The sequence below is a fragment of the Naumovozyma dairenensis genome, chromosome 10 (genome assembly GCF_000227115.2).
Source record: "Naumovozyma dairenensis CBS 421 chromosome 10, complete genome".
NCBI classification, from domain to species: domain Eukaryota; kingdom Fungi; phylum Ascomycota; class Saccharomycetes; order Saccharomycetales; family Saccharomycetaceae; genus Naumovozyma; species Naumovozyma dairenensis.
The window spans coordinates 148,895-175,008 of NC_016488.1; the positions used below are offsets into that span (position 1 = coordinate 148,895).

The window sequence follows — 26,114 nt, forward strand, 5'->3', positions numbered from 1 at the left end:
TATAAATTCCCATGCATAACGATCTTAAAAAATCATACGACTAAAACGTTGATTTATTCATCTATTTATTTTATTTCCCTACCTTATGACTCATGTTGTATATACCTTCAGCTGTTAATATTTAATTTTATATACCTTAATACTATATCCTTATAATGAAAAATTGGATTTTTTTAGAGAGATTTCCTAAAGAGGATGCCTTTTCTACGAATTGGAAAAGATTGGAACAGTGCTGATGTCATTGATTTTTTAGTATTCTATTTATTATAATGGAAAAGCTATCAAACAATTTTTAATTAAATATACATGTATAAGAATTTATATTCTTGTTTTACTTACTTCAGTTGTTCTGTTTTGTGGTGCTTGATGGATGAGTATTTAAGGGTTTTTTTATAATATTTTGTATTTGTTTTTTCTTTAGGTATTTTCAATGCAATAACTATTCTTCATCAGATTCTTCATCTTCACTTTCAGCATTTTGTAACCAAACAATGAATGGCTTTGCTGCTCTACGAACCTTTTTGGAGACTTCTTTTGGAACAAATTTTTTTGAAGTCTTTGTACCGAATCTCATAATTTCCTCTTCAGAAATGATATCATTATTATACAATTGAACTAAAATTTTAGGTAATTGTGGAATCAAATCTTTATGTTCCAAACCTAAGAATCTTTCAATACCACCAAGGAAATTCTTTTCAAATTCAGGTTCAACGAAAACTTTAGTGAAGAAAGCCGCATGTTGAGCAATTTCATCCACTATACCTTCGTCAAATAAAGATTGTGCAAGGACGGCACCAATCTTTGGATCATTCAAAATATTCAGTTCTACAGCCTTCTTATACAACTCCACATCTGATGGTAATTCTTCATCTTTTAGGATCCATTCACCATATTCATCTAATTTAGATAAACTGGCATCGATGACACCAGAATTAACTTGTAATTCCTTAGCACGCTTCCTAATAGCTTCTTCAGACATATCAACAGCCCAGTCATCATCTTTTACCTCGATATCTTGTAACGTCTTAGCAGCAGCATGAATTTGACGAGCTAACTCATCTTCATCTTCATGATCACCTGTATCAGTAGATGCGGATGCATCACCTGATTTCCCCTGAGCGATATCACTAATGGAAACACCACCACCACGAACGTTTGCAGATGCAGTGGCAGCTTTCTTTTTATTACCTTGGTTCATTGATTCTGGTGGATTCTTCAAGATGAATGAAGATAATTTATGTCTTAAATCCATTGGAGTTCTCTTACCACATGCTTTACAATCTCTCACTAAGTCACTATCTTTAGTGATGATAATTTCAGTTTCTGGATTCTTACAACTACCACAAAGAACAAATCTATTAATGAACCCATCAAGGACATCTTGTAATTTGGCAGGTTCATGAACACCGTTAACTAAATAACGATCTTTATCAACAGAGATGGAGGTTTGAGCACCTAATTCGAAACCGAAATATTTGACTAAGTATGGAGTTGGTCTATTTAAAGCACGAGCTACATCTGCAACATTCAAAAGGGCAGTCTTGATACCGTTACCTCTACCTTCCACTTTGGCTTGAATTGGAGGCATCTTATAACGGTAGAATGGATCATGGTTATCTCTACAAATGTTGATGGACATTTTGGGGTCAGTGGTTTCTTGTGTTTTTATTCTTTTGAGGTTTGAATATCGAATTTGGATGTAGTAATAATATAATAATACTAATAACCTTGCTCACCTTAACTTGCCTATGTGGTTGGATAGTACACCTTCTTGTTATCCAGCTGTATCTTGTTCTTGTTCTTTATATTTTACACTTTTGGAAAATTTTTCAATTTTGATTTTCGTAAGTGAGGATTTGGGAATTTGACAGAAAACTATCAACATATGTGAAGGTTAGAGGTAAAAGGTGAGAACAATTGAAAACGGAAGAAGCAGCAGAAAAAGAAGACGAGAACGAACGAATTGACAGTATATCTATTGGATAGATTCTCTGTGTCAATTATCTTGAGAATACATTCAAAATTACAATCCAGAGACTTTAACGAATGATGCAAAAGGATAGTGTTAGAGAAAAGCTACTAACCATTATGGTTAGTAAATCATACACACAGTTACCACCAAAGGAATTGATTGAATTGTATTCTGAAATGAAAAATTATTTAGCAATTGGGGACTCTCATTTATCCGAATCTAATGGATTATCATTGACGGAGATGTTATTTTACGTTTGTGTATATTTAAGCAAAGATGTGGAGGCTCAAATACATTTTAATGCATTAAGGGATCGATTTGGAGAATCATCTCCTAAATTACAAATCATGAAGGCGACCTTGTTACAAATTAATCAGAATGATGATGTGGCCATTCAATATTTGGAAAGTTTGATTAATCGACAATTAGAATTTGAGTCAGATACAACTAGTTATACTATGGTTATGAAGAAATTAATATCAATAAAAATTCAACCATTTATGGTTAGTAGTTCCAGTAAGAAAGGCAAAGATGAAGAGAAGGACAAAGGTAAAGTGATAAATGAACTATTAAAATTGGTGGATAAATTCCCATTAGATCCAGAAACTTGGTGGTTTATGGGAGAGGTTTATTTCCAATTAAAGGATTATCATAAGGCTAAATATTGCTTTGAAGAAATATTAATAATAATGCCATTTAACTACGAAGCTTTTGCTAGATTATCTGAGGTATTATATTATCAAGCTTTAACCATAACCAATATGAATTCCAGTTCTAGGAAGTTATCAGAATATAATGACCTTTTGGAAAAATCATTGCAAAATGCATTAAGAAGTGTAGAGATTAGTGAATATTATATCAAGGGCTGGATAATGGCTTATAAGACCACTCAGCTAATCGTTAATGGAAACAACCAGCAGCAGCAACACCAGCAACAAAATAAAACGAATAATGATAAATTGGAAAATAGAAAGAAAAAATTAGAGGTACTTAATTTATCTAAGGCCAAACTACAAGAAATCTCTTCCAAGACATCAGTTGAACAAGATAAAATAACAATCGAATATGTACTACGTTCGTGAACTCTAAAAAAGCTCAGCTATGTTCGATAATTTTATAATTGAATATGTATGTCTGTATGATACGACTAGTGACGAATGCGAAACCTTTCATTGCCTTAAATAGAAACACAACTGAACTGCTTCTGATATGTACTACTACGTATAAAAAACCAATTATCCTCATTCTCAAATAATATTTCACTGAATCAATGTGTACGTATTTGGGGGGGCTTTATAAACAGAGAGTTCTGTTCAAAAATTCTCGTTCTTGTATGGAAAGTATGGTGCTTGCAGTTTCCATAATAAACCATGGATACTTCACACTTCACCTGTGATTTACAAATATATGTATAAAAACCGTTTTCTAATACGAACTATATTATGGAGGCGGAGAAGAAAACCACCATATCGTTCAGCCCCTGTCACAAAATACTAAATTCGATTACTACGACAGGAACTTGTCAGAATATAAGTAACCATTATTCATATGGCAGATAATTCGTATATATTTTCAAGTTATGCATGTAGAGTATAGGAAACAGACGAATGGCAGTGGCTCTACCTACATATGTACGTACACATGCCTTTTAATTCTCCATTGTGTTAGGACGTATTTAGTATGTATTTATGCCAAGAGGACTGACTATACTGTATGTATGTACACATTGGCAGATTGGCAGATTGGCAGCGAGATCAGCTTCTTAATTTCCGCGGAAGACGGACCGACGGACGGTGTTAAAAACGGACATAAAGAAGAAGGAAAAGGATCGCGGGGTTACCCCGGAGTGTAGAGATCCGAGATGGTGCCAAGAAATTTTTCACTTTGGAAATTTTTCACTCTTTTGAGGGATAAGATTATAGTATAGCACATTGAGCTCTCTTGAGGTAACTTTGGTCCTTTTTTCTTAAAAGGGAACAAATAACCATGCATTTATGTATGTATGTATGTATGTATGTATGTATGACCGTTCCTCTCTTTTTCATTAGACTTATTCGAAATACTGTGTGCTCATGTATTCGTCGTTGAAATTATTGATCAAAAAAACAATAGTATATTTGTAACAGAGATGGTTGGTTGCCTAGTAGCATCACTATTAACATTATAACAAACCCTCTCATATTAATAAATAATTAACGAAAAACATTCCCCTACTATATAATTGACAGAAACACAATTCAAACGGTAAAAAAAAAAATAGTCAAAAGTTGATCTAGGGGCGGCAATTTACATTGCTATCAAACCAATTTTAAAAATTTACACAATCATCCTAGTTGGATACTTAATTGCCAAATTCGATATTGTAACCATGGAGACAGCTCGTGGTATATCTAACATGGTAGTCAACGCAATCTTGCCCTGTTTAACATTTAATAAAATCGTTACAAGTATATCATGGAAGGATATAAAGGAAATCGGTGTCATCGTATTATCAGCCATATTATTATTCTCAATTGGTGGAGCATGTTCCATGATTACAAATTATACTACTCCGGTTCCAAAGAAATGGTTCTGGGGTCTTCTATTCGCAGGAATATTCCCTAATATCTCTGATTTACCAATCGCTTATCTACAAAGTATGGGGAATGGTACCATTTTTACTGAAGAACAATCTGAAAAAGGTGTCGCATTTTGTTGTATCTTTTTGTTCACTCAAAGTTTCTTAATGATGAATTTTGGTATGTGGAGAATAGTGGGTTTAGATTTTACAGAAAGAGGTAAGAAAAAAGACAACGATATCGAAAAGGGTACATCCACACCAACTACACATAAAACGGACTTTGAGAAAGTTCATGATGATTTAAATAATGATGCTAAAATTGATACTCCTAATAACGTTAAAGTGGGCAAATCTTCACATATGGAATATGATCGTATGACTGGTTCCCTTGCTAATAGTTTGAGTGATCAAGTCTCGGAAGAGGCACTAAGTGAAGTAAGTACCGATGAAGTGTTATCAGATGATGATGGTAATACTGAGGGCCATACTAATAATTATTACGTTCAAAAATATTTCAGTGATGATGACTCTTCAGGAGGAGAAAAAATACCCGGTATGCCTAATGCATATTTAAGAAATGTCAGAAATGGTGATTCTGGTTCTAATTCTAATTCATACAAAGTTTCTAAAATTATTTCATCACCAAGTATATTAGAAACAATTGGGATTCGAGAGGTTCCTTATAAAAGTCGTCATTATACAACAAGAAACTTAAACAATCGAAGTAGTAACAAAAATTTAAGAAGAAGAAGAAGGAGGTTAACAATGGATGATATGATTGCTGAATATAGTGCGGTTGATAAGATGAAGCAAGGAGACCTTGACTTATCAAGACCGTTATCATTGATTGAAGATATAGGTGAAACAAATACGTCAATTGGCCTTGTAGGAGGACGTCACTTGGATGATGAAGCTGATGACGAGAATTATGGAAGAGTAATTACCTCACATAGTGATAATGGTAACATTGAAACACATCCTTCTAAATATGAAACATTCAAAAGAAACTTTAATGAATTTATTAAGAAACATAACTTGGGTTGGGTAACATATTTTTTAATTAATTGTTTTAGACCAGCATCACTAGGAGCATTATTAGGTATAATTTGTGCCTTAATTCCTTGGCTAAAGGCTTTATTCGTCCATACATATGTTCATGTCCATCAAGCCCCCGATGGGGAACCAGTATTAAACTTTTTGATGGATTTCACATCATATATTGGTAATGCCTGTATCCCATTGGGACTGTTAATGTTAGGAGGTACATTGGCACGTTTAAAGATTACTACGTTACCAAAGGGGTTCATTAGATCTGCAATTTTAATGACACTTTTTAGATTAGTTGTTATTCCAATTATTGGCGTAGCATGGGCAAATAAACTTTACGATATTAATTGGCTAGAGACTGACATTAGTAAGTTTGCTGTTATATTAACTTTTGCTATGCCTAATGCTACTGCGCAAGTGTATTTTACAGCATTCTATACTCCAACTGATGGATCACATCTACAATTGGACTGTCTTTCAGTGTTCTTTTTGATTCAGTATATGATATTGTTCATTACTTTATCAATTGTTTTGACATACACTTTGAAAGTCGATTTAAAAGTTTAACATTGATTAGCATGTGCCAATAACTTGTAAGGAGCTCTTATATCTATATATACTTAATCTATAAATGCGACTTTAATAAGAATATGGACAGTAGTTCTTCAGGTGTATGTACTCATGCCTTATGACCCATACATATTTCTCACCAGTTGCTTTTGAGTCATCAGACTGTAAAGAAGCCTGTTGCCTTATAGACTGGTAAGGCTCTTAACCTGTCTCTGATCTAGGAACCTACGTCAGTGTACCTAACTAAGGTATTGGTGGAGTGATTGCCTCATAATGTACGGTACAGAAGTGCATTCATACATCCACTAGCTGGCGTATTAAATGGTGACATATTGGGTCATAATGTCAAGTGACTTGTCTTATTTTATGTAGATCTAATGAATTTAGCATTATATTAATTTCCAGTAGCAATGACTTGTCATATTATAAACACATAAGATTATCCATATATATATTCGTAACGTTGCATAACAATAATTATGATACTGTTTTAAAAGACATGACAGTGTATGGTCTTTTATAAGCCTTGAACGTTTTGTGGTTTATAAGTTTCTTCCAAATATTTAATATCATCTTCAGTTAATTTGACATCAATTGCTTTAATTGCTTCATCAACTCTTTCAATCGAATTCAAACCAACAATTGGATTGGCACCTTTATGTAAAGCCCACGAAATGGATAACATTGCCATTGATATATTCTTCTTAGTAGCCAAATGTTCTACTCTTTTCACAATTTCCTTTTGATCATCAGCAAGATTATCCAAGCCCATGTTAGTTATTGTTGGATCGCTCAATTTTCTTGTGGATTGTTGTTCTAAAGGTCTAGTTAGGATACCTCTAGCGTTTGGAGACCATGGAATCAAACCAACACCATGTCTTTTACAAAATGGAATCAATTCTCTTTCATCTTCACGATTTAATAAATTGTAATATGATTGAGAACTAACAAATTTGAACCAACCATTCTTTTCCGCGGTAAATTGTAACTCAGCAAATTCAGTAGCCCACATAGATGATGCACCAATGTATCTAACTGAACCTTCCACAATGACATCGTTCAAAGCTCTCATTATTTCCTCCTTTGGAGTATCATGATCCAAACGGTGAATTTGTAAGACATCTATATAAGTTCCTAATCTCTCGACTGAGTTTTTCACACCAGTGATGATATGTTTTCTTGATAGTCCACCTTGATTAGCCAAATCCAAATCATTTCTTTCATTAGGAACGTTGCTACGAGGCAAATCTAGGGTCTCATCAACAGCGTAAAATATTTTAGTGAAGATTACGACAGTTTCTCTCTTGATATTATATTTTTTTAAGAATTCACCAATGAGTCTTTCACTTACACCATTAGAATAAACATCAGCTGTATCATAAGTACGTAATCCGTTATCATAACAATGTTTTAAGATATTGAAAATCTTTTCTTTATCTTCGATGACCCAATCTGCCCATTTTTTTGAACCGTAGGACATACAACCAATTAGGATTGGTGAGATTTTAAGACCTGATTGACCTAAACGAACTTGTTTAACTAGACCCATTGATGATATGTGTTGGTTGCTTAGTCTTGAAATTGTTGTAGTCCTAGGGATGAGGAGTAACACAACTAACTTACATTTGGGAAATATGCTAATCTTTATATATTTTGTTAACGTCAATCTTTGAATCCTCGAGGAATCCGATTACGTGATGTATAACATGACAAACTTTTTTCGTACTACGTTTTCTGAGAGAAACGCCAATAAATTTTTCAGGGAAGCGGGGGGGGATTGTTCTTTTATTTTAAGGGAGGGCCTCCATCTCCGTCTTAGATTCGTCTCAGGAATTCCTCTTGGAAAACAAAACACAGTTTTCCACATTGGGTGGATTGACTTGACTTATATAATAAGGGATAGGATCAGATTAGATTAGATTAGATTAGATTAAATGAGATGAGAGTGTTCATCTTTAAATTCCTAATGAAGTAAGTGGGTCTGGATCTCTACCTGAGGTTGCCTTTACAACTCTAACTTTTTCTAGGTGACTGTAGGAAAATTATTCTATTCTGTATGAAATACTACGTTTATGCTCAAAAAAAGGCAGCATTATGTGTTTATTATACTAGACTAGTTAAAACTTCGTAGGTAGGATTTGGAGGGGCAATAGCTGCAATGTCGATGCCAGCATTTAAATTTCTGGAAAGCTTCGCACCCATATTCAGTGGTATTGAAGTCAGGGGGATACACAAGACGTAAATCTTTGATTCTTCAGAAAACTTCTAACATAGAAATGTAAACTTTCTACTTTGTATCACTCTATTTGGTTTTAATTTATAATCGACTGTAAAGAAAGATTCACCTGTTTTCAAATGAAGAACCCAGGTTAAATAAGCATGCAGGAAGAAAGCCATATTTTACTAACATGTACGAAAAAAATATAGTACAATAGTATGAGTAGAATTGATTATATGCTGAACCGGTTTAATAAAAACAATACTTAGAGTACGATTTAAGTATATTATGAATAATAGAATAAAAGTAACATACAATAGGATAGAATAGGTCAGAGAAGATGAAAATTTAGTTGATTAATCATTCTGTCATATATATATATATATGTAAAATAAAACAACCATCATGATTCACTTAACTAAAAAAATTATATGTATATAAACAATAAAAAATAAATAATATCAAATGATGATGATTAAAGTTTTTTGCACTATGTATGTGTGAGAGAGAGAGAGAGAGAGAGATGGGGAAGTGAATTTTTGNGTTTTTTCTTTGATTTTAAGAAAAAAAGTTACTTAAGCCAAAGATGGTAAGTTAGAGGTGTCAATAGAAGCATTCCTTTGAACAGGATTGGCGTCAGATCTCTTGCCTTGTCTGTTGTTGTTGGACTTACCACCACGACGGTCACCTTTACCATTGAAGTTCTTTCTACCACCCTTTTGTTGAGGTAAAGAATCAGAGAAAGTGGCGCTGAAATCCAAAAAGTTCTTAGTCTTCAATTGTTTAGACTTGACATTCTTAGTCTTAGTAGCTGGGACGTAATCTTCTTCCTTCTTAACGAACAATTCGGCACCTTCCAACTTGTTAATGTTTTTAGTTGGTTCAGGGACTTTGTTTAATTCAGTGTTAGCTGAAGATTTCAAATAATCTTGTAATGACATCTTTTGAGAACCAGCATCTTCTTCAGCGACTTCTTTGTCAGCTTCAATTTCAGCAGCGGCATCAGCTTCAGCGGCGATTTCAGTGGATAATTCCTTGTTGTTATCACCCCAACCTTGGTTGACTTTCTTTTCAGTGTCAGCTTTACCTGATCTAGAGTGACGATCAGTGGCTCTTCTTGATTTGTCTCTTGAGTTGGTGGCAGCAGAGGATGGGACATCCTTTGATTTGTTCTTGTATCTACCGGCGGATTTATCTTTGATGGCACCTTCGTTACCTGAGGCTCTTGGTCTGTTTTTTCTGGCCTTTGATGGGTCAGCAGATTTTGGTGGAGTGTCAGTCTTTTTGGAAGAAGTAGTGTTCTTGACAATTTCCTTGATGACGACTGGTGGGACGACAGCGCTTGGATCTTCAACGTCGTTACCTAATAGATCAAATGGATTAGTAGACATGGCTCAATTGTGCTTTATATGTGTGTATGTATGTGAGGAAATTGATGAAAAAGAAAAAGAACTTTATGAAGTTAATCTTTTTTTTTTATTTTGTTCAAAAATGAGTATATATATGTGTTTTTGAGTATATTAATCCTGGTGAGTTTTGAAAACAAAAAAATAGATAAAGAATTGTAATATGAATGAAGTAAATCAGATCTACTAAGTAAATAAGATTCGTATTTTGAAGAACTTGTTGAAAAAATTAGTCTTTGCAAAACTTGCAATAGTGAATAGTTTGGAAGAGACTGACTAGAGTGTGGTACTTAGACAGGGGAGATTGGTATGAAAGGGTTTACTGATGGGAAATTTCACGCAATTTTGGTGAGTCTGTGAAAGAATTGGTCCATGAAGCGTTCCAATAAGTTCGCATTAAAAAAAATGGGATCCGACATACCAAAAAAAACCGACAACGAACAGGGACAAAAACGAAATTGGAAAGGGGCCAGCCGGGTAATGCTTGACCGGCTGATGATCGGGGGCGTCAGAGAATTTTTCTAACCGAAGAACCGAAAGAAAAAATTATAAATGCAAATTTATTTTAGGTTGTGACGTTTCGGAACCCGATGAAAATCCGATTAAAATAAAAATTTGCGGAGAAATACGAAAAAGGAAGAAGGGGAGGAGAACAAACAAAGAACAAAGAACAAAGAACAATCAAGCAACCAATTCATCATTCAATCAAATTCCAGAAGTCCAGGAACTCCGACTCGTTCTCCTCCTCATCTTTGCTCCCTACCCCCGCTCCGAGATATTTGTCTAGCAATAATTGGCATAGATTAGCGTTGTTCGGCATAAAATCAGGGCTAAACGTCAGAGTAGGGTCTGAATAAGAAAAGTAATGGTCAACATCTAATTTTCAAATAATAGGTTTTAAATAACTGAGAGAATATAGGGTAGGATAAACATTGAAATTTTAAAAAATAACAAGTGGAAGATTTGACTTGACCTCATACGAAAAGCATTCTAGGATCATCGGTAGTAAAAGCTTCCAGATAGACAAATATATATATAGAAACTGGCTAATGGAAAACTGGAAAGTGATATCAAATAACAAAAATATATATCATTGTCAAGGACGTATTAGAAGCAAGCTGTCCATGGTCTCATCATTACCAGTTTAGCTTGTAATATTTTCTTGCCACTGGAAAGGTCCTCTCATTATTTACAGGGGGGGTTAGCCGAGTGTTAGAAGTATATTCCTGATGAGGGTCCATAATTTACGTTGCTGTTGGTAATCAATCAACTTACCACTTAGTCCCCTGTATCCATCTATACTGTGTCACATATTTAGCGTCAGAAAGGTTATGTATGGTAGGTGTTAAATCATGAAAATCAAAATAAACAAATGTTATAAAACCATAGAATACTTTTCTGGGGGTTGGGGGGCCTAATAGGGAAGGGTTAACCAATTTGAAATTGAAAGCTTTTGCCCGTCAAAAATCTGGGAAACGTAGCGAAGGGCTGTTTGTTAGGGCGTTTCCCTGGGTAAACAATGCTATATATAGATTGCATGTACGTATATATCCCGTTGACCGTGGCAAGTAAACCGGACACCCAGACACGTGCGGCTGAGATCGAGGCACCGCCCCATGCATCCCCCCCCTCCCCGAGGGTACCGCATACGTAACCCCACCCCACAATTTATGACTGACTGACTGGCTGACTGGCTGGCTGAATCAGTGAACTGAACTGAACTGAACTGAGCTACACTACCCTTGCATTCAATGCAATGCAATGCACTGTGCATGCTTCAATATGTTAAGGTATGAATCTGTAATTTGACAGTGGTAGTAGTGCGAAGAGGGAAAGATGCCAGAACAATGACAGAGCCATGAAGTAAGAGTAAGAGTGAGGCAAAGTAGTGCAAGCAAGAGTAAGAGTACGAGTAAGATCCCCCAACCAATTGAACAGGAAAATGTTTCACTTCTATTTGTAATACGTACCCCACTCATAAATATAAAAAATATACATATACATATATATAAATATATAAATATATATAGAACTCACAAAGTATCTCCATTATACTCGAAGTTTTTCTGTGTTACTCATATCAAAGATCCATAAAATTTCAGTACACTGATCTTAAAATAATACAACTCCACACACATACGACATCAATACACATTACTCTTCGTTTCCTCTTGTGAAAAATTATTATGACCGATACACTCGAAGAACAAAACAATAAACATTCAACAAAAGCAACCACAATGGTTCAAGTTGAACATCAGAATGAATCCAGATCTGCACATCGGATAAACAGATCTGACTCTCCTCTCGAATCTAATGACACCAATGATAAGAAAATTACTAAGACTAAACTTGTCCATCCTCATAACCATAATTCTAATCTCATTTCTACATCTTCTCCAGGTGGTTTAATGGCTGCTACTATGGTTACACCTGAAAGAATTTCTTCATTATTAATAAGAAAGGGTCCTCTAGCAATAAGATACATTACTAATGAATTAAATGAAGATATACCATGTTTTAAAAATTTATCATCTTCAAAAAAGAGAAGATTGATAATGAACGTAATGGAAAAAGGTGATAAGAAAAATTGTATCATTTTTGAAAAAATTGGTTGGGGTCAATGGTCTGCTAAAAGAATTGATTCCATAGATCATTTTGAAACTGAAAGAGATTTGACTAATTTAAATAATTTGAAAATTAAAGATCTTATCTCGTCGCATAACCATACTACTCAATCACAACAGCAGAAACAAATTAATAAGAAAAAGAGAAGAAGAAATACTACTACCACAGCAGATTCAACAACAGATTCTTTGGTAAATACAAACATTAAAGAAAGAAAATTAAGCTTACCTGAAGTACTAAAATATCCAAATATAATTACTAGTACAAACGAAAATGTATTAGTCTCTGATTCTGATGAAATTGACTCTGATAATGAAGAAGAAGAACCATTCCATTATAATAATAAACCTTCATCTATTCCTTCTAGTCCTAAAAGAATATCAATAAGTTGTGACATTAAAAAGAAAACTACAACAGATAATACTCAATTATTCCTTAAAAATTTGAAAGCACAACAGAAAATAAAATGTGCAAGAAGTAGAAAAAACTCATCATTTTCTATAACAAATTCTTATTCAAAAAATCGCTCCAATTCCATATCAAGTTATTATTTACCAGAATTAAAATCATTATCATCCGCATTATATCATAATATTAATAATACATCTAATTGTGGAAGTATAAGTGAACCAAATTCAAGAAGATCTTCCTTATTTTCAAATCATAATACAAGTAATAATAATGAATCTTCTATAAGATCAACTTTATCACCTCCACAATATAAATTGATTTCCACTCCACCTATATTAAATGAAAAAATATTTAACATAACATATAATTATAACCAAAATCATTCAGAAACAGATGAAGAAGATTGGGCCTCACTAGGGGCACAATCATTAAGAGAAAAGAAAAATCACAATACTACTACTACTATTACTAATAATAATAATAATACGAATAATATAATCCCTATAATGAAATTGAATGATTCTTATATCATTAATGATAACAATATAATTACATTACTTCCTCCTGAAGCAATAACGTATGGCGTATCTTCTGTGGATGATAAAAACGTTGCTTCTTTATTAATGAATTTAAAGTGATTTCCAAAATTAAAAAGCATAAAAATGTGAAACCTTATCATATCTTATCTGTAACACTAACCCATCCTTTTTTTTTCCATCGGTCCCAGCATCACATTTATTCATACATATGCATAAACATACATAATATTTATATTAGCTATCTATTTATTAATTCTTTCCATGAAAAAAAAAAGGTCATTTCTTTTTATACTAATTTTATCTTTCTGCTTATCTGTATTAAATTGACTTTGACGCTTTTTTCTTCCCTTGCATCAGCCGTTTCCGTTTATATACGAGCTAATGTATGGTATGTAGCTATACAATGTATACACAATAGTAAGACTGTGATCATGATCAATCAACAACATCTTCTGTATGAGTATCTTCTTGTTCCAATGATAAATTTTCTAATCTATCTTGAGTTTTTTCACTATCATTTCCTTCTTCAAAAGAAATATCATTATTATTTTTATATTCATTCTGTAATTTTCTAAAATCATTTTCATCATCTAATATGGCTCTAACTCCAATAATTTCAGCTTCACCAAATAATTCTAAAATCTCTTCTGCTTCCTTAATTGGAATATCTTCAAATACTTTATTAACTTCATTTAAATTTTGTGTCTTAACAGCATTTTGCATCTCTATGGGTAATTTCTTAAATGCTTCAATTCTACGTTTATCTTCTTCCTTTTCAGATCCAAAATCAGGTAAATTAACTTCTAATTCAGTAGAATCATCTAAAGATTTTAATTGAATAGTTTCAACTCCTTCCACTCCTTCTACCTCATCTCCACCTTCTCGCCCTTCTTCATTTGCCAATATTTTACAACGTGACTTAACATGTTCAAATTTAGTCTTAACAGAATCTAAAAATGATTCCAATCCTCTTTGATTGGAAGGATTTAAAATAACTTTACCGAAAAATGTAGTAATAATATTCTCCATCTCTTGAGGATTTAAAAATGGAATTTTTTTCAAATCATAAATTTCTCTAATATAAGCTAAAATTTCAGATTGATGAATAATTTGATAAGTTTTCAAATCATCATGTAATTCCATTTGAACTTCAAAAGATTTCATCATTAATGCATCCTTTTGTTGTCCAGAAATTATTTCCATATTATTTAATAAAAACGCTTCAGATTTCTTATAATCATTTGCAATGATGGATCCAAATTCTTCAGTCTTTGGTGATAATTTTAAAATATCTGCCTCATCTGTATATTCAATAAATTGTAATCTCGAAGCGTCCTTAGTCTTCTTTGCAGTACTATGAATCATTTTTTCTAAAACTTTCTTGGAGTCTTCTTCACTATTAACATTCGTACTCCTTCCGTTGCTCATAGCCTTTTCAGTACTAGTTGAATTTTTATTTATAAAACTAGTATCGAATCCAGTATGAATATCTTCTGAAGAGATATGCGCATTTTTCTCAATATATAATTCTTGTAATTTTGTCTGAGCTTCTTTACTTACAGATTCAATCTTTGCTCTATGTTTCAAAATCAATTCCTTAATAACTTTTCCATTTTGAGGATCTTTCCCCTCTTTCACTGCATCCCTTTTCAATTGATCAAATAAATCTTCCACCATCTCATTGTAACTAACAATATCAGGATCCACATTCTCACCAGTGGATTTTTCATTCTTATCAAAATTCTCATTCAAAAATTTTGAAATCTTATCCTTATCAGTCAAAAATTTAGCATCATCACCATCATTAACTTGATTCAAAAGTTTATCAACACGTTTGTTCAAACATTGGTACATATTTAATTGTGTCTCTAAGTTTTTAATATCTTGATTCCTTTGCATTCTTTTCTCATGAATACTTTGTTGTTTCCATCTAATGAATGATCGTTTGTCCACATTGGGGTGAACTTCAACATCAGAATCATCAGATAATTCAATCTTATCCCATTTAGAATAATCAACCACCATTATACGCGTGTGCTCTGCCTTCTTTTATTGAGTTGTTGTCGTGGACTTTTTCCCTTAACGATTTGAAATGAATTGTGTTAAGTTCAACATTTGTAGTTTTCCTTTGTTCTCTTTAAAATATATATATATATATATGTACTGTTCCTCGCGAGAAAACAACAATTCTACTACTTATATAAACTACGTATCTTAAAAGAATAAAACAAGAACAGGAGCTTGAATATTTCAGAATAACTGTCTTTGTTGTTGTCATGGATATGCTATAAACGGATGTCCAAGGTGCTATCCAGTCTATACACAAGTAAAAGCTATGTACGTAACTTGCATCGTCGAACGGAGGTGACGTAAGAAGAGAAACTACATGAGATTAAGAAGAAACCGTCCCAAGAAGCATACAAGATTGGATTGATGTACGTCACCCAGGAACAATTGCACTCAAACGTGTTATCTAGGACTAGTCTAAACATTGGATAAAACTTCTTGTTTTGTACTTAGTTTCCAAGCAACTTCTCATGCGAGTTTCGATGATCTCATTCAACATAAAAGGAAATCACCCTATCAAACAGTACATGCAGTTAATATCAAGGTCGATCAGACCAATGTTCTGAGATGATTAAATAGTATCTACAATCAATAGTATAAACATCAAGCGATCGAATACTACCAAATACAGTATGCCGCAGAAGGTTTGAAAAATGGCACCCCTACGACAAATTAAATAAGCACAAGCAATTGAATCGAAAGAATTCCTCCTGTAAATTGCAATATTTGGCGTCTAAGAAAATCTACCCAGAGACTTCAGTTTCTTTTTCTGCTCTGTTCAGATATGCGATCCCTGCTTCTAATATCTTCAAAAATCCGGTGACTATGATGTGCTGACCTCTCGTCCCACGTTTAGTATTTTTAGAGGCTGGAATCATTCGGTTATTTGTTTCATTTTGTTCACATATTCGATGTTTTGAAAGCAATAACGAATGAGAAGATAGCACATGGCACATCTAGGAACCTGTTGTGGTAGTAAACCCATTCTAACATAAATTCTTGTCATGGCTAAATTTAGTTCAAAATATGTACACATTGGAGGACGGTTGAAGGGTACAAGAATAAACAAAGCAAGAACATGAAATGTATACTAAGAAAATACATTGATAAACTGGGCTCTACAAGAATTCGTTGGTAGTTCACCAGCCTTGTACATTTCTCCTCTCTGGTCTGGTTATGGTTCTTCTGCAAACGATGCTCCAAAGAGAATTGAGGAAAGAATATAAACTTCCTGAATTTTACAATAATCAAATTAAACATCTATGATTAATGCTACTGTAACGCCCAATGCTATGACGTAGCTACCATTTCCAATAGGTGAGGATCCCGGTAGCAAAGCTAGCCTTTTTAGTGTTTCAAAGAAACTTTACGAGTATAATAGAGAAATTTCCATAGTCAATGATTAGCTATAAGAGTAGGTAGGTTGTGCTTTTTCGTGTTTCTTCGGTATAGCAATAGCTTTTTTTCCCTCTTCTTCTTTTCTACTTACCTCTTCACCACTCAGGAACATTATCACATCTAATGAATATACCACCTATCTTACCTTTAGACTCTCGATTCACTAGTTCTTCTGCGTCACTTAAATTGAAATATTAAAATAATTATCAGTCGGTACTAATATGCCCTGATATTGCGTCTTATTGAATTTTAATGTGACAACAATAGGTTTTTGTGCTAATTCACGTAAATATGGTTTAGGATTAATAGGTGTAAATTTAATCAAGATTATTTTTATTATATACATAATGACGGAGTGATAGTTTTATATTCGCCTTTGATGCTAATAAATGCAACTTTACCATCAAGCTTGTATCTATCCACTCCTAAATGATAATCAAATTGTAAAAAAATCTGTATGCATATATTTCAGTAAATTATTTAGTGATATGCTGCCACTTTGCTCTGTCTGACTCTATTGAAAAAGGCTCTATGACAAGTTCAAGATAAAATATGCCACACATCAATCCTAGCGTTGTACTCTTACTTAGAAACTCTTACCAGGAACATGATATAGCGTGAACAAGAAGGAAGAAGGGAAAACGAATACGAAAACTTCATCAGACAACTTATCTGGACTATCACTTTACCCCAACAGTATCATCATCACTAGTCTCGAACGTTTCTCAAAGGATATGGTTCCTCTAACTGATAAACAAACGATAGACAGATAAGAACATAAACTTTTACCGTGTCGCAAGACGCTTCTTCCCTTCAGCAAAAACATACGATCCTAGGATAGCATATCTCTTGCTATAACGAATATATTATATCTGAGTACCCAGTCTTAGTTTGAGGACCTCTTACCATAAAACTTTGACCAGGATGTTTTGCATCAACACATCCAGGGGTGTCCTATAGCTACGTTGAGGAGTATGGGTTGACAACCCAACTACTTGTGAGAAGAGGATACTTTTTTAGTTTTTCCTCCAGCAATATGTTCGAGTGAAAACCACACCCAGGAATAGAGTCAATCGATTGAGAGATGTATTGTGTGCTTCAGAGCAGTGCATTACTGATGATTGCTCAAATTAATATATCCGTATAATCATATTGTTTTTCAATCAACATATTAGATGCTGAATATGGGAGAGAGTGGTATCAGGTCAATAACTGTATTAGCAATATTTTGGATACAGCTTCAACAAAAGCGAACAAGCAATGAAAAATAACTACAACTATCAGGAAAAAACGGGCTCAAATACTTCTCAGGGGTTGATGTTACGTGAAAAGGCAGCTAAGAATATGGTTCTACGCATATATACCCAGTTGAAACGGAAGATACCATTTTGCAAAAAACCAGTCAAGTACTGGATTCTTGATGAGCCTAATTCCTTTAAAGTTTGTCCTTACGAGCTAGGTTTCATATTTAAATACGATGTTGTTCGACACTATTTGAAGTCAAATACTCCATTTTACAGTAGTGTTTCCAATACAGAATATAAACCACGATTCCCATTTCACAGAAAAAGGTCAAAAATGTATGATTCCCAGTACTTCCTCAAGAGAGGAAGGTTTTATAAATGTTACATGCTGGTAGGGCCTGACATGGGCAACAGAACGATTTATTTCTCTACTGCTATTAGTGAAGATGGCATGCTGAGGTTCAACAATTTACTAACTGTTTATAAAATTCCTACCAGTAATTCGGACATCTTCTCCAATTTAAATATATATAATGGAGATTGGGAACGGTGTAATGATATGCCGGATTTGGCAGATCTGTTAAACGAGAATGAGGTAGGATTTTTACCACCTTCGGATTTTGCTCCTGTACCTTGCCAAGTTCTCTTTTATCATTTCCAAGAATCAGACGCCATTATATATCGTGATCTGTTTGTTGTCTACAGAAATAGAGCAATTAAGCGTGGATATATGCCTAGTTTTCCCTCGATATTGATGGTTTTCCTTGATCCACCATATGAAATATTTATCATGAATGTTGATGACAATGGTAACATTCTACAAGATAAAAAGGAAGAATATAACGAAGTTTATCATGACTGTGATGTTACGTGGGCAGAGAGACATTGTTATACAAAAAATTATTTTGTCTGTAAGGTTAATCAGATGATAGAGGGATCCAGTCGTTATTTCACTTTGTCCTATTTACAAGATCATTTGGAAAGGAACCCAGTGTTTCATAGAAAGGGTAAGACTGGATATAAAATTACCACACCATTTCCCGAGTTTACATACTAGCGGCACATTACTTATATTTATATCTGATAAAAATGGTTATTCTAAATTGCAGAGAGAGAGAGAGAGAGAGAGATTGCATTGGCAACCAGGATAGCTTTCTATAATAGGGGAGGGGAGGGGGGAGGGGATCTATCAAGTTTTTCACGTTATCGACGTCTACACAGGGATAACCACACTACACACTAACAAGTCACTACGTATGTGTAAAGACTAACTGTAATGATTATTGAACCAGAAGCAATACAACCCACTATTCAAGATCATGTTCGCCTGGAGGTTGATGAAGTGCACTATGTTGGAAATCTGAGATATACATTCAAGCTTAGCTTTCCATTAACTCAAGGAGAATTATACTTTCTCTTCTCAATATGATCGCTGTTATCATTGACTGCTCAGTCTCAGAAATCGAAATTCTTTCACCTTGTGGAAAAACAAACAAACTCCGGCCCATTTTGCAAGCGCCCCGCGCCCTAAATTTTCAAATTTGTGTCACAAAATGTAATAACGTTGATGTAGACATTTTAAAAGGTTTAAATTGCAGCGACATAAAGTATTGTTAATAAGTCTGGTTTTGTTTCCATTCCTTTTCCACATATTACAACACCTCAAACCTGACTCTATTTCAAATTTAAGAAGTACGGTTTTTTTTTCCCATTTCATCAATCCAATGTACCATCTAATAGAAACCGAATTAACTCTAATGGATGGTATTCCACAAAGCAATGAAATTAAACGGATATTCCTACTTGATAGGTATTATCCTGAAATTACAGTTCGTTACGGACAAATTAAATACTGGAACATTGCTAAAGACATTCCGGCACTGTCTCAGGATATTGTGGATATTTTCATATTCCATGAACGTTTTATTATAATTTTAGCCAGTTCCACACATTTCTATGGTTTTACCTCCCAAATTCTTACTCTTCCCTTTGTGAGCTGCCATACCATGAACCTCTTCATTATTTTAGAACATATATTGGATTATAACGAGGTCAGGTGTCTAGGCCCTCTCAGAAATGGTGCACCTTCAAAACTTCCAATTATACTCGATGAACGTGAAGCCCATATAAAAATTTATGTTGATATCAGGCATAACCTAAGAGAACTAGAAATAAATTCGAAAGAAATTAGAAAATTCTCCAAAAAATTATTTGGTGTTTATCCAAAAAGACCGGTTTTTTTCTATTTTTCTAAAAGAAGTATCGAGAGGAGGATTTTATGGCAAGAGGCGATGTTCTACCATTTGAACTTCACATCTAACCAAAGGTGGATCGTTTGGAGTTCATCAATAGTGGGCCTCTGCTGTATTCCCCCCACGGTAACAGGGATAATAATCGAGCCATACAGGCCCGATCATGTTTCCATAACAATATCGACAGTTGCACTGGCAATAATCGTTATTTCGGCTATGGTGCTATCTAACCAGCCGAGTTTCACCGGCCGTTATTTGAAGTGCTGGAGAATTGCGGCTTTCCTTTACCTTCAAAATGGCATTATAAAATCTTGTCGAATGATTTTCTTCCTGAAGGATCTCGACAAAGAGGCAGAATATTATAAAAAAGAAGGTGAAGGTGAAGGTGAAGGTAAAGGTGAAGGCGAAGGTGAAGGTGAAGGTGAAGGTGATGGTGAAAATGGAAATAAAGTACAGAAATTGCTTAGGGCCCTGCCATATTATCCAATAAATAACATTACAGATATTCCAGAAAGTTTTGTACTAGAAGAGAAATGATAGGTCATAGATCAGTGTGAACGCCATGTCGATGACCTGATCATTACGTCAAAGGACAGAATATGTTGCTGTTACAACTCAACAGGTGGTATGAAAGAAATACGAGAAATATTCAGATATGTGGTATGAGGAAAACAAGTAAAGAATTAGAATTTGTCACAAGATTTTTATTCAAGCCATATTAAACTCATAAGGGATTATACACCTATATCAACTCTACTTAGGGATATTTCATGTTAGGGAGAGAGAGAGACAGTGCTTCCTGATATTGATATACATTGCAGTAGAACACTACATTGACAACTTTGGAAACCAGTAGCGAATAGTGTCTATATGAATGCTAGAGGCAAAAGCTGTATGGTATAGAACAAAATCTTGACAACTTATAGAAAAAGGCTGTACATTAGGATGTTATCAGGAAATTTATATGCATAAGTTAATATTAGACTTTTGATACGAAAATAGTACATTAATGGTGACATTAATTGAGGTACTTCAAGCGTATTATCGAAAGCAAAGTACAAAGCATCATGTGTGAAAGAAGTTATAATGACAGATCCACGCTGCCCTCTCGAAATAATCTAAAGTAACATAGAAAAAAAGAAAACTTGGAGAAGCTTCTGGATAGTTATGGGGCAAGAGTCGTAAAGTGTATTGACAGTATAAATGGGCCAAAGTAAAGTGAATGAGTGTCAGAAATAAACTCATCAAGTGACAATATGAAAGGAAGAACAGGAAGCATACGCATATATTAACCCACTAATTATATCTACATAATGTTTTCTATCAAAAACTACATGCATGTGTATGACGTGAAAATATCATTGAATATGAAAGTACTAAACAATTACACCCAAAATATTTGACTACTAGTCTAGCATAATCGTAAGGATAAACCAAGCGTTGGACATGTTTGCAATCGAATAATCAATATCAAACTTTCCCTAGTGATATAGATATGAAAATATTGTGCTATCATGCTGAAAATCTTTGGCTTTCAACCTCCACCATATTGTTAATATCAGTAGGTTTTAAGTTCGTTAATTGCGATTCCTCCTGACTCCACTAATGCGACGACAGAACGGAAAAAAAGGATATTAATATCTTGAATCGGTACAATATTGGCTGCTCGATAAAAGACTGTAACGCAATGGCATACATAAGCGGGTTCAGTATACGATAGAACCGTTTTCGGTTAATCATTTGAACACAATTAGGCATACTTTAAACAGCGCATAATGGAAATATTGTTTACAATGATCTATGTATTCTTTAATAACAATTAATCTTCTAATAAATGTTATAAATGTTTATTTATATATATTAGCATCATAATCTATATAAGTTGCATACGATCAACGATAAAAATCAGGACGGGCTATATTCAAACCGTATTCTTCTACAGCACTACTTAAATCATTCACAGTTAATACGACTTTCCCATTCTGTTGTTGTGAAGGTCCTTGCTGCTGTTGTTGCTGCTGTTGTAATTGAGATTGTTGTTGTTGTCCAGCCATCAACTGTCGAGCTCTATTTTGCCCATTATTAGCATTATGTACCGCCACAGAGGATCTTATCCTTGAATATTCATACGCATCGTTAGCTATATCACTTATAAATTTTTGAGTGGCCAATGCTAACAATCTCTTGACTCTAATATCTGCACAATCAAACCCATTTTTAGTTAGGTAATAATCTATCACTACGTCTGGAATTATTGGTGGATTCCCTTGCATTAAGTCTAGAATTTCATTCAAAGTTTTATCCTTACGAGTAAATTCAGGGATATCAAATGGATTCCCTTTACCATCTTCTATACGATCTTGTAGTGGTGCTTGTTCGGTGGTGTTGTTATTTTGGAATAGCATGGTGTTGTCATTGATTGATGCTTCTTCTTCATCGTTGAATTCATCCATCTCTTCATCCTTTTCATCCGCATCAGTATTGTCGACCAGTGCATCACTATTTACATTTGTATTATTATTATTATCTAATGGTGAACCATCATTATTTTGCGCGGTATTTGATTCATGTGTATTCCCGTCTTGTATCATATTGTTCATTCTTTTATATATAGACTAGTGGTATGGTTGTTAATTAGTATTAATATTCTTAGAGTAGCAGTATCCCAGCAAAAATCAAAACAGGATAATTGAATGAATGAATGAATGAATGAATGTATAAGTGAGACGGATGAGTGAATAGGGTAGATAGCTTACTTCACTTATTATAAAATCACAATACAGTACAATGAAACAATTCTAATGGCATGTATAGTTGGTCTTCTTCTATGCTCTTCTTATTTGATATTGACTGTTTTCCAAGTTGTAGTGACACCCAAACACCAGATACCCACAATGAGGGTTTTATTACCAAACCCTGTAATCCACAAAAACTCTGCCCTAGGGTTACATACATACATATACTTACATATCTATCTAACTATCTTTCTACCATGGAATGAAAGTAGAGAAACCTTGTCCATCTCTTCTTTCTTATTCAATCTAATCCGATGCGCTACATATGGTCCTTAATCTTCAAGATTGTTGGTACAGTCGTCTGTCTTGCATGGATAGCCAAAATAACTATGATATTAAATGCGTTTTTAAAGACCTTATGACTTTCCCTTAAAAATCCCACTCTATAACAAACAAGATTGGACTGAAACTAAAATTGAAGAGCGTTATTAGGGGGGAACCATACCGTTAGCAATCATTATACAAAAGATGCTACATATTATTCAATATGATCTCTTTCTCTTCTTCTGTGTATTGTTAGTATTTTCGCATTTCTTAGACATTCGTTTCCATTTCCGTTTTGATTACGCACCGGTAATGCATAAGAACTCATTCTTCCAAAGAACACCTTTCCTGATTATTTGAACTTTTTTTTGGTTGCAAAATCCATTGAAAAAAGCTTTCTTCGGAGGCATTATGTCAATGGAGATTTGAGAAAAATATATATAGAACAGTAGTGTTTTAGAAACATTATTGACGAAGATTATATTATGATTTATTTTTCCGTTTAGCTATGTAGAATGGAGGGTTGGTTGGTGGGTTGGTTAGTTGGTTGGTTGGTTGGTTGGTTTCCTTCTCCTTTAATTACTTTTAGTTGTCTCTGTTTGAAGACTTATAGTAACACAGTATGTTACCAATATAGTAGAGATTGTGCTTCGGTGCTATATTAGTCCCGGTAACTTACTCTCGACGAGTTGTTAAGGAGGTTCCTCTGAAGTAAGGTTAGCAAGATGGAGGAATGATATTGCACATTATGACTTCGAGATTAATTGTATTAAAGGCAAAACAAACCATATGGACGCCCTACCAAGAATTAATACAGTGGATACCAAATCCAGCGAAAGGACCATATCTAGAGTTTCATTAGATCCCGAACACATTACCACTTTACGAAAAGAATATCATCCATAATTATCAGATATTTATTCCAACCTCCAGAAAAGCTACACCATTACCACAGAAGTTAGTCACTATTATTAAACACTATTCCATAAGAGACGGTTTACTTTATCATTCTGCTAAAATACCATTCGATTCAAGGTTGGTTATACCCAATGGTACTATTCGTCAAACATTAATACATTTATATGACGATTCGTTGCTAGCCGGCCACCCTGGCACATGATTACTGTTGTCCTAACATGGTAAATCAATGAACAATACACCAAAACTTGACCACGTTGTCAACATAACAAACATTCACGGGTACTCCCTCCTGGTATTTTCCAACCACTCGCTGTTCCATATTTTCCCTGGTCCTCGATTGGTATTGATTTTGTTTCCTGTATGAAAGAAGCACATAACTTCGACTGTGTACTAGTGGTTATCGATCGTTCAACAAAGATGGCAAGATTTATTCCAACGAAAAAGACGATCGACGCTAGCCACTGTGCTGACCTTCTAATCAACCATATTATCTGCCATCATGATGTCCCAGACGAAATTGTGTCCGATAGAGATAAGCTGTTTACTGGTAAAATTTGGGGCCGTCTCAGACAAAGACTACGGATCCATCTTAAATTCACTACCTCGTATAACCCAGCTTCCAACAGTCAAACTGAACGAACTAATGATACCATGAGAAAGATCATATCATTCTATACTAACCAATATGCTATTGCTTGATCATTACTTTCAACGACACCTACGAGAGTAGCATAAAAACTACTCCCTTCTTCTCCAACTATGGTTTTCACCCAAGGTTGCATCATTTTAGCAATCCGATTCTTGAACACCCTCAGAACAATGAGGAACATCCAATTCCTGGTACTTCACAGTCTAGTTTAGACTATCCCCTCCAAGCGCTTCAAAACATCATGGTATTGATACAAACAAACATGGCTGCTGCTCAAGACGGTAAATCGATCCATTTCGATAAATGTCATCCTGTTACTATATCCGAGGTTGGTGAATCAGTACTGGTTCATAAGGCTGCTTACAACAATAAACCTTTTACCAAATTCAAGCATTTGTGGCATGCATGGTCCCTTCAAGGTTATACATTTGGAGTTATGATACCTGACAGAACATATTTACTACGTAAATCATAGCTGCTACTTGACGATGATATGATTGTGTTTTTGAGCCGCCAAAAGTTGTCGACTACTTTCAATAGAAGATGACGATTGATGATGAACTGTAGAGAGTTAAATTGGTACATTGGCCATGACCGACACTATCTGGTAATATATATTCTGAAGGTGGCGTAGTTTGTCGTGCACTCCCGGAATACATAATATTAACAACATATAAATATATATTAACCCTTACAGAAATTGTTGCGACAATGAAAAATGATGTATCATATATCATTGGCCAATATCCAGATTTATTTTATTAGGTGGATCATCAGATTTTGTCGTATTCATTGCCAAAATATCAGTTACAGAAGCATATGACCAGTTTAATTACGTTCGTGCTAGCTAGGACTGTCTACCCGCAATAATGTCTCTAATTCTGAATCTGGGGTTATCAAGAAGGCACTCGAAAATTCTTCAATAAGGAGTAATCAATGAGATCTGATGCGCCATACATCCGATATGCGCATCTAGAACTGGGAAATCATCGCTATCTCTCAAATTGTCACCACCACCTAAAACAGCGGAACAATTATCGGTGATAATGGATGATAAAATGCTTGAAACCCCGTATCTCAAGGCCGTACTCTTTAGAAGATCTGTATGTGCCTTCTTACTTTTGCTCTTGCCTCATCTTCTATTGTTATTTGCTCCGCAAATCCTCGAACTGC

General features: G+C 34.4%; 10 protein-coding genes across 10 annotated transcripts; 5 read left to right on the forward strand and 5 right to left on the reverse strand.

The window, feature by feature from the left end:
- Positions 1 to 439: 439 nt before the first annotated feature.
- Positions 440 to 1,639, reverse strand: TIF5 (translation initiation factor eIF5; the record flags this gene model as incomplete). The annotated part of the gene is made up of 1 exon (XM_003672157.1): positions 440 to 1,639. One exon carries the CDS (start codon positions 1,637 to 1,639, stop codon positions 440 to 442), a length of 1,200 nt encoding a protein of 399 aa, XP_003672205.1.
- Positions 1,640 to 2,046: 407 nt separating this feature from the next.
- EMC2 (Emc2p) lies at positions 2,047 to 3,054 on the forward strand (the record flags this gene model as incomplete). Its single annotated transcript, XM_003672158.1, has 1 exon — positions 2,047 to 3,054. The coding sequence occupies one exon, from the start codon at positions 2,047 to 2,049 to the stop codon at positions 3,052 to 3,054; it is 1,008 nt and encodes a 335-aa protein (XP_003672206.1).
- A 1,286-nt stretch (positions 3,055 to 4,340) lies between these two features.
- NDAI0J00720 (uncharacterized protein) lies at positions 4,341 to 6,146 on the forward strand (the record flags this gene model as incomplete). Its single annotated transcript, XM_003672159.1, has 1 exon — positions 4,341 to 6,146. The coding sequence occupies one exon, from the start codon at positions 4,341 to 4,343 to the stop codon at positions 6,144 to 6,146; it is 1,806 nt and encodes a 601-aa protein (XP_003672207.1).
- Positions 6,147 to 6,666: 520 nt separating this feature from the next.
- Positions 6,667 to 7,698, reverse strand: NDAI0J00730 (aldo/keto reductase; the record flags this gene model as incomplete). The annotated part of the gene is made up of 1 exon (XM_003672160.1): positions 6,667 to 7,698. The coding sequence occupies one exon, from the start codon at positions 7,696 to 7,698 to the stop codon at positions 6,667 to 6,669; it is 1,032 nt and encodes a 343-aa protein (XP_003672208.1).
- Positions 7,699 to 8,942: 1,244 nt separating this feature from the next.
- STM1 (Stm1p) lies at positions 8,943 to 9,758 on the reverse strand (the record flags this gene model as incomplete). The annotated part of the gene is made up of 1 exon (XM_003672161.1): positions 8,943 to 9,758. The coding sequence occupies one exon, from the start codon at positions 9,756 to 9,758 to the stop codon at positions 8,943 to 8,945; it is 816 nt and encodes a 271-aa protein (XP_003672209.1).
- A 2,201-nt stretch (positions 9,759 to 11,959) lies between these two features.
- STB3 (Stb3p) lies at positions 11,960 to 13,450 on the forward strand (the record flags this gene model as incomplete). The annotated part of the gene is made up of 1 exon (XM_003672162.1): positions 11,960 to 13,450. The coding sequence occupies one exon, from the start codon at positions 11,960 to 11,962 to the stop codon at positions 13,448 to 13,450; it is 1,491 nt and encodes a 496-aa protein (XP_003672210.1).
- Positions 13,451 to 13,786: 336 nt separating this feature from the next.
- On the reverse strand, positions 13,787 to 15,376 carry CDC37 (Hsp90 co-chaperone CDC37; the record flags this gene model as incomplete). Its single annotated transcript, XM_003672163.1, has 1 exon — positions 13,787 to 15,376. The coding sequence occupies one exon, from the start codon at positions 15,374 to 15,376 to the stop codon at positions 13,787 to 13,789; it is 1,590 nt and encodes a 529-aa protein (XP_003672211.1).
- Positions 15,377 to 18,076: 2,700 nt separating this feature from the next.
- On the forward strand, positions 18,077 to 19,117 carry NDAI0J00770 (uncharacterized protein; the record flags this gene model as incomplete). Its single annotated transcript, XM_003672164.1, has 1 exon — positions 18,077 to 19,117. The coding sequence occupies one exon, from the start codon at positions 18,077 to 18,079 to the stop codon at positions 19,115 to 19,117; it is 1,041 nt and encodes a 346-aa protein (XP_003672212.1).
- A 667-nt stretch (positions 19,118 to 19,784) lies between these two features.
- NDAI0J00780 (uncharacterized protein) lies at positions 19,785 to 20,849 on the forward strand (the record flags this gene model as incomplete). Its single annotated transcript, XM_003672165.1, has 1 exon — positions 19,785 to 20,849. One exon carries the CDS (start codon positions 19,785 to 19,787, stop codon positions 20,847 to 20,849), a length of 1,065 nt encoding a protein of 354 aa, XP_003672213.1.
- A 1,355-nt stretch (positions 20,850 to 22,204) lies between these two features.
- On the reverse strand, positions 22,205 to 22,912 carry TAF10 (Taf10p; the record flags this gene model as incomplete). The annotated part of the gene is made up of 1 exon (XM_003672166.1): positions 22,205 to 22,912. One exon carries the CDS (start codon positions 22,910 to 22,912, stop codon positions 22,205 to 22,207), a length of 708 nt encoding a protein of 235 aa, XP_003672214.1.
- Positions 22,913 to 26,114: the final 3,202 nt, after the last annotated feature.